The sequence below is a fragment of the Mastomys coucha genome, unplaced genomic scaffold (assembly GCF_008632895.1).
Source record: "Mastomys coucha isolate ucsf_1 unplaced genomic scaffold, UCSF_Mcou_1 pScaffold23, whole genome shotgun sequence".
NCBI lineage: Eukaryota > Metazoa > Chordata > Mammalia > Rodentia > Muridae > Mastomys > Mastomys coucha.
The window spans coordinates 43,139,935-43,148,542 of NW_022196906.1; the positions used below are offsets into that span (position 1 = coordinate 43,139,935).

Below are 8,608 nucleotides of genomic sequence, written 5' to 3' on the forward strand. Positions count from 1 at the left end.
ACTCAGAAATCCGCCTGCCTCTGCCTCCCAAGTGCTGGAATTAAAGGCGTGCACCACCACCACCCGGCTATGCCTGGCTTTTTATGTGGGTGTTGGGGATCGGAACTCAGCTCCTCACATTTGCATGGAGAAAGCACTTCGCTGACGGAGCTCTTTCAGTCCAGCAGCTGAGCAACTCCTGTATGCCCAGTGTCTTGACAGCCACTGGGGATAATATTAAGAAACATAATTTTTGGGTTCCAGGAGCTCACAGGCTTGAGCCAGTGGTCACTAATGGTTTCCCTACAGAGTTCCCTCCACCCACCACCTTACTTATATCCCACCTTCCCTTCCCATTTCCTCCCTGGGCTCAGTAGGTTTCTATGTGCAGTTTCAGGCTGTCCCGCCTATCCAGCTGGCGGGTTCATGCAGGGCTGGTCAGCCACGGTGCTGTCCGACAACACCAGGGGACTATGGTGGAGAAGATCATCCCCCACCCTTTGTACAGTGCCCAGAACCATGACTATGATGTGGCTCTGCTGCAGCTCCGGACACCCATCAACTTCTCAGGTGAGGCTCTGGCCTTGGAATGAGCAGGCTGGGTGCAGTGGTGTCTAAGGAACCAAGACTGATGGGAGGGGACGGGGTGAGCTGACTCCTAAGGCTTCTTGTAGCACTGCAGATCTTAAGCCCGTCAGTTCATGGGATGATAGGGTGTGTGCATTCTCCTGAGACTGAATTGAAATCACACCTACAAGGCCCTTTAGAGGACAAAGATTCAGGCCCTTCTCATAGGTGGTGGCATTTGCTTTGAGGTCCCAAGCAGGACTTTATTTGTGGCTTCCCCACCAATAGCTGGCTCCACTCTTGTTCTCAGGTTGGACCCAAGTCCTGCCACTTTGTGACACGTTGCAGGAAAAGAGATTTCTTATTTATTTAAATCTTTTTTTTCTGAAACCGTGTAACAACTGCGATGAAGAAATCATACAGACAAGAACAGTGACATTTAGAGAAGGGTAAATAGACCCCTGAGTCCAGGGCTATGGCTCCTCCTGCCACAATACCTGCCTACCAAGGGTCTCCCTGCAATCACCTCCCTGCATGCTCTGACATACCTTCTCAGGAAACACAGAAGTAGATAGAAACGTGCACATGTGCATGCACTCACAGTCCCAAACACACACACACACAAATTCACACACACACACACACACACACACACACACACACACACACACACACACACACACACAGATCTGTAATTTGAAAACAAGGTAGTCTTAAAATTCTAGGTTGGGACCCTTCTGTAGGAGTTGAGGAGCCAGGCAGGGCCTTCTTCTAGTTAGATGGGAGATTGACAGCACCAAGAGGGGTTTGGTCTGGGACCAAATGGAATCTTTCTCCTTGATGCAGTTACAAGGAAGTGTGTCTACGTTGTGGAATATCAATGTATGACTTAAAATCATATTTGGTTCCACTCATAAGATATGTCACACACTTCTGGTAGTATAGTCCCAAGAAGGGTCAGTCATTCTGGGTGAGAAGACCCATTCTGTACAAATAGGTCTTGTTAGAAATTTCATATTCAGAGATGGAAGAATTTCCATTTTTTCCTCCAGCCCCCAGGTTAAGGCAGGGCAGCGAATCCACTACCTGCCTCTAGGGGGTGCCATACCGTCACCCACCTCCCCAAGGTGGGACATTGTTCAACTTATCTCTCTGTCTAGTAAGCTTGGTGGTGGAGGCTAGGTCCCAGGACTGTTGAGAAGCCGATGAGGAAGATCTTCACTCAGGCTCTGCAGGAGAGAAACCTAGCCTGAGCCAGGACCAGAACTATGTGCTTCTCCACAGATACTGTGGGCGCTGTGTGCTTGCCGGCCAAGGGACAGCACTTTCCACGAGGGTACCAGTGCTGGGTGTCTGGCTGGGGCCACACCGACCCCAGCCATAGTGAGTGAGCTCCCAGGGCCCTCAGTATAAAGTGGGGGAGGGAGAGGTATCTTCTAAACTCAGCACTACCCCCTCCCCTGCTCCCCTGACAATGGCATCGCTTTTCTTTCCTTGTGACTCCTGAGTACTCCTCTGCCTGGGTATTTCTATGGAGAACAGCCACTGAACATTTTCCCTTAGCCTAGGCCCTTTCACTCTCCTGCTTTTGGTCCCAGGAGCATTATGACCTCAGCATTTCGTGGACTCCACCTTTCTCTTGGTCTCCTCGTTCCCAGCTGGGAGTCCGGAAGACTTCCTGTCCTTTGGCCTAGGTCCATAGCCCTGCCCAATCTTCCTTCTTTGGGTCTTTGTATTCTGAGGAGCTATGACTCTGCTTTCTTGATATCCTGCTGTTTTGGCATGGCTTGGCGCCCTGCAGCTTTTCTCCATGTCTCCTACAGCTCATAGCTCAGATACACTGCAGGACACAATGGTACCCCTGCTCAGCACCCACCTCTGCAACAGCTCCTGCATGTACAGTGGGGCACTTACACACCGCATGTTGTGTGCTGGCTACCTGGATGGACGGGCAGATGCATGCCAGGTGTGACTGGTAGTAGAGGGAGGAACAGGGGACTTGCTGGTGGTAAAAGGAGGGGGCAGGAGACTTGGTTAGTGGTCCCCTGGTTAATGCATATGGATTGGAGAAGCCAGACTATTTAGGGACGTCATACTCGAGTGTTATGGAAGGTGAAGCCAACAGGTATAATGTGAAGAAGCAGGAGCCTCCTTCTCCTCCAGGAGAATTTTTGCCATGGTAGACTGGTGCTGCTGTACTAGGCGGGTCTGACTTTTGTTTCTTTGTGTCTTCACAATCTGGATTCCTCAGGGAGACAGCGGGGGACCCCTGGTATGTCCCAGTGGTGACACGTGGCACCTTGTAGGGGTGGTCAGCTGGGGTCGTGGCTGTGGAGAGCCCAATCACCCAGGTGTCTATGCCAAGGTAGCAGAGTTCCTGGACTGGATCCATGACACTGTGAGGGTGAGTGTGGGGCAGGAGAGCAGCCCCAGTTTCAAAAGACCTACCCCAGGATACTGGGAACCTTACGAGAGCTGGAAATGGGGCTAGGGAATGTTCACCAGATAGGGAGAAGAAAGAAAGGACACTTACACAAATCCACGGATTTCTAGGAATTGGAGGACTAGCTGAGAAAGGGTAAACTGAGTCTGGGACCTAGATCTGCCTTTTGGGGATGACCTTTGACAAGTCCCTACTGTTGGTAAGCCCATGGTTTCTTGTCATAGCCACCCTGGCTGTGTTTTACTCTTTGGTGAGGATTAGAAGAGAGCTCGGGCTGAGCCTGGCTAGGCTTGGGGTGGGTATCCACAGTGTTACTGCTCTATCATCTTCTCCAACATCATCCATCTGTGGCTTCTAAAACAGAGGCCGGTAGCTGCATTTCATACTCTACAGAGAGAGCTCAGGACTTGGCAGTTAAAGTCTTGCATGACTCTTAGGTCGAATCTGTTTAGAGAGAGGACTGAGTGTGACAGTGCATAGCAAAGCATAGCATTTGGTTGGGCAGATGGCAAGGTGAGTAAAGCACTTGTCATATAAATGAGAGGAGTTTGAATCCCCAGAACTTATGGAAATCTGGGGTGGGTCATAGGAGGGTATAGTATGTATATGTACTCCTAAGCAAGATGGGAGGCAGAGACGGGAGGATATTTTGAGTCTTGCAGGCTGTTGCCTGGTGAACTCAGCAGCCAAGAAGAGAGTATGTGTTAGATGGGTGAATGGTGCAGACTGACACCTGAGGTTTTCCTCTGACTTTCACAGGTGTACACATAATTCCCCCATCCCCCACACCACAGAAAGGTTTGAAAAAGCACAATACTTGTATTACGTAGTCTCTCACAAGCTGTGATAGTAGACAGCCTTCTTCCCTAAGGTTGGGGTGCAGAACCATTGGCACATAGCACACTCTAGAGCTTATGGGGTTTGCATCCATGTTTATATCTTATTAAAAAAAAATCCTAGAGCAGCAGATATGTGTGGGTAGACAGAAGTCTACCTTCTGAATGTGATGTGGTAATATAAAGGCACTTAAGGGGATTTAGCTCAGCTGGAAGAATGCTTGCCTAGTGTTCAAGAGGTCCTGGGTTTGAGCCCCAATATTTCATAAGTTAAACATGGTGACACACTTGTGTATCTGGAACACTTAAGAAATAGAGACAGGCTGGGCGGTGGTGGCACATGCCTTTAATCCCAGCACTTGGGAGGCAGAGGCAGGTGGATTTCTGAGTTCAAGGCCAGCCTGGTCTACAGAGTGAGTTCCAGGACAGCCAGGACTACACAGAGAAACCCTGTCTCAAAAACGAACAAACAAACAAAAACAAAACAAAACAAAAAAACCCCAAAAAACAAACAAACAAACAAAAAAAATGGAGACAGGAGGATTTGAAGTTTAATGTCATCTTTGGCTAGAGTTCCAGACCAGTCTGGGGAACATGAGATCTTGTCACCCACCTGACTTGAGGTAGAGCCACACGGGGGCTCCTTGTTAGATGATACTGTTCTCTTCAGCCTTATTGCACCGTAGCCTGTCTGTTGGCAGGTCCGCTAGCCGAAGAAGCAGCAGCTGCTACCTGTGATGCAGAAGTGTGGATCTCCCATGGATCATCCCAGACTGAAGGCCAGCATCTGGATCACTCGGCCTCTCCCCAAAGGCTCTGACTTCTAGTTCATCTTTCTCATCTAAGAACCTCCAGAGCAGGAAAGAGGCTGGGGCTGGATTGGGAATGATGTTGAGAGGAAGGGATAAGAGGACAGAAGAGACAGAGAGGTTTCTGGAAGCATCTGGGAGACTGCCCCTCTGCTCTCCCCATAGCCCATGTGCATCCATTGGGAGGATGCTGGAGATGCCCAACCCTGCTTTCTCCTGGGGTCACTGGAGGGCTAAGTCCAACTTTAGAGGATGCCCTGTCTAAGGGTTCCTAGGCAGATGAGGTTAAGGTTGGATCAGCTCAAGTAAAGGCATGGAAGCCAAGATTCCCCTTTCTCCCATGCTGGACCTGTTCTGAGGTAACTCCAGTAGCCCTGCATGAGGCAGAAGTCTACAGGGTAAGAAGGATGGAGTTGGGCTAGGATGCTATTTTTCAAATGACAGTTCTGTAAATTGGTTGAAAGAGTTTTGTTATTAAATGGAAATTATGTATAATCTTGGTTGAGCTCCCCCCTCTTTGTATTAGCTAATGTGACAAAATACACAATCAAAGGAACTTATTTTGGCTCAGAGACAGAAGATGCAGTCCACTGTGCTGAGGAGTGTGAAGTGCTACTGTGTCACGAAGCAGGGAGAGAAATGATGATGTTGGGGCTTTTGTCTCAGACCTCAGCCATGGTGTATAGGCACTAACATACAGGGCAAGTCTCAGTTACAGCTCTCGGGAAAGCCCCTCACAGACATTCTTAGAGGTGTGTCTCCCAGGTGATTCAAAATCCAGCATACCTGACAGTGAAGACTGGACTAGCTGTCACTGTCACACATGTTACTGAATAGAAATACAAATTTCTTCCTATACATGTTTCTTGAAACATATCTGACTCCAACTCATCAACTCTGGAATTTTGGCAGGTTCCTAATTATTAAATTCTTCAAGGTAGCTAAACATATATGTCACCATCTTCAGCAAAGAGACTAACTGTCCATGGGGTCTGTGGCTTTGAATTTGAGCACTGAAGTCAGTGCTCCTAGGGATGCTGGCTTCCCCACAAAGTTCAGCTTTCCCCCTTGGCCTGTTTTGGGGGGAACTAAATCTTTCAGCTTGGGGAGATCACTTCCTGAGTTTATTCCCAGTTAGCATTTTCCCAGAGAAGCCTCTTCCTTCCTTGCTGGTCTCTAGCAATTAAAATGCAATGGCTATTTTCTTTCCAAAAAAACCTCAATGAATTTTTCATGGTGATTACCCAGGGAAATGCAATTAGCATTGAGCAATAACAAGAACTTTGTGAGTTTATCAGCATATTTGTTGAGGGTTTATCCGAGTAATTATTCTTCCTGGAGGGTCTATCTTCTTTCTTTACACGCAGTGCACTGAAACACAAAGGCCTCAATTTACTTTTGGCTTTATTACCTGTAGAAAAAAGTTGCTGAGAGTCAACCCTCACATTGCCTATGCAGAGAGAGTTCTGGTGGGAGGCGCAATGCCTTCATCCTCCAGCCTGTGACCAGTATTTTCTCCCTGGCTCCTTCCCTTGGCGGCATTGAGGGGACAGAAGTTTCCCCTGGGAAGGGAGGAGTTAAACGCAAATCCACAGGCTATGCTCATTTTGATATTTCATATGACAGCTACAAACATCATTTGGTTAAAGGGAATGGTTATGATTATTATAGCCCCATGGCCTTCCAATTATCAATGACATGTGAGCATATTTGGCAGTTTAGAAAACCTGTTGATGTGTGATCCTTAGCTCACACATGAGTGAGTGAAATGGTCCAATACTGCACAGAGGTATAGAACTGGAAGGTATTTTATCAGATCACCTGACCTAGTCACCTGCTTACTTACAACAACCTGTAGGATCCTGGGGGCCAGAAAAATGGCTCACAGACAAAAGGCACTTAACACTAAGCCTTATGGTCTGAGTTAGATCCCTGGAAGCCAAATGCTGGAAGGAGAAAACCAACTCTCCATCCAGTCTCTAACCTCCACATGTACTCTATGTCACCTGTAAATAAATGTAATTTAAAAATATTTATGGTGGTGGTGGTGGTGATGATGATGGTGATGATGATGATGATGATGATGGTGTGTGTGTGTGTGTGTGTGTGTGTGTGTGTGTGTGTGTTCACCTACAGACACCAGAAGATATTGGATTCTTTGGATCTGGAGTTACTGGTATTTCAGAGCTGCCTGAGGTTGGTAAAGCACTTGTCATCTAAGCATGAGGATCCAAGTCCAATCTCTATTACCCACATAAAAAGTTGATGAGGCAGCACATGTAGTACTGGGGAGGTAGAGGTAGGACCCCTGGGGTTTGTTGGTAAGCCAGTCTAGCCTGACCAGAGAGTTCCAGGTGCAGTAAGAGACCTCATTTAAAAGGAACAAGGAGAGGAAATATTAAGGGGAATATTTGCTGTCTGGTCTCCACATGTACACATGAAAAATTACACATGCTTGTGCACACACACACACACACACACACACACACACACACACACACGAAAGGCTCCTGCCTGAGACCTTTGGAACCCCCGAGTTCAAGGTCTGACTTAATCCTTACAAAAGGTCCTCTTGCACAGGAGAACCATGAGAATTCTCGATAGCAAGTTCCTGCTCATCGACAGAAACTCTGGTGGCTTTTGTCAGGCTGTGGGTCCCATCTGTGGACGCAGAAGCTCTTGTTCTCCTTTATTAGCATCTGCTAGACAAGTCCTTGGGAAAGAAAGAGAAGTGAGCAGCCTGTGCCAGCTCTGTTCCCTTGGGCCCCCCTCTGCTAGAGTGCAGGGTGGAGATGACTGCAAGGAAGGAAAATTCAAGTCTAGAGAGGGAGTAATGAGGATCATATGGGAGCCCAGATGTGTTAAGCTCTGCAGGGAATTTGGAGGTAGAAAAGCCAACTCTCTTTTTGGAGCATTGAGACTTATTTGCAATAAATTATTAGTGACCAGCCAGGGACGAGGGTGAAAGGGGAAGCAGTAATTGCTGAAGAAGCACCGAGGGCTTCTTGATGAATAAATCAGGAAGTCTGTGCCCCTCATCCCAGGGATTAGCTTCCTACCTGGGCAGAACTGTGGAGCCTCCTGAGACTTCTCAAGAAAGTGGCTCCTCCCACCTCGATAGGAAGGAGTCCTCCTATCTATGTGTTCATGTTTGGTCATCCCAAGGGTGCCAGGACATACAGGATGTCTCTCCCCGCCACACTTGCTTTGGCTCTTTTGCTTTTCTAGAAAGGTTGCTGGGAACAATGGAGGAGCTCCGCTCTTCCCCATGGACATGTGTAGGTCCTTCCCTGCTTTTTCTGCCCAGTGGAGGCATTGGGCTTGTCTGCAATGGAAGAAATGTGGAAATAAAATGAACATGGGTGCAGTAGCTGCCAGAAAGGCCCACCTCCAGTTCTCCTCGTTTTCTTCCCTTTCACCCTCTGTGTCATGTACTTCCAAGACCCTTTATTACTCATGGCTGCCCATCATCTGCTTCCTCCAGTGTCTCAACAAGCCCAGGTCTACTGCTCTCTGTGCCAGACACAGCAAAAGGTGCTGACTTGGCTCTACTCTTTGTTTCCTTCTACATGGACCAGGGTCCAGTGTGGTTGGTGGCTCTTCTAATTGAGTCTTTTTCTTTTTTTTTAGAACATCACATTTATATCACATATAAATATTTAAAAATTGCTTTAGCTCTAGGGGTACATAAAATTATTTTCCATGATAATAAACTCTAGAAAGTTTATGGATATACAAGGGTCAGAATTCCATGTGAAATAATTTTTTTATTGGATATTTTCTTTATTTACACTTCAAATGTTATCCCCTTTCCCAGTTTCCTTCCCTCCTGGAAACTCCCTATCACATCCTCCCTCCCCCTGCTTCTATGAGGGTGTTCCTCCACCCACCCACCCACTCCCACCTCCCTGCCCTCAATTCCCCTTCACTGGGGCACCTATGGAGCCTTCATAGGACCAAAGACCTCTCCTTTC

The 8,608-nt window shown here is 47.7% G+C and overlaps 1 protein-coding gene across 8 annotated transcripts in view; it reads left to right on the forward strand.

The window, feature by feature from the left end:
• Positions 1-5,129, forward strand: part of Tmprss5 (transmembrane serine protease 5) — a 16,279-nt gene extending 11,150 nt beyond the window's left edge. For 6 of the 8 annotated variants that reach the window (XM_031345203.1, XM_031345208.1, XM_031345206.1 and 3 more), the window contains 4 exons: positions 371-549; positions 1,831-1,929; positions 2,370-2,512; positions 2,798-3,344. In XM_031345203.1, coding sequence (XP_031201063.1) covers positions 371-549; positions 1,831-1,929; positions 2,370-2,512; positions 2,798-3,037 — 661 coding nt within the window. In that variant the 3' untranslated portion in view covers positions 3,038-3,344. Of the gene's footprint in view, positions 1-370; positions 550-1,830; positions 1,930-2,369; positions 2,513-2,797; positions 3,345-4,511 lie in introns of those variants that run through there. The other 2 variants (XM_031345204.1, XM_031345207.1) reach the window with 2 other exon arrangements.
• Positions 5,130-8,608: the final 3,479 nt, after the last annotated feature.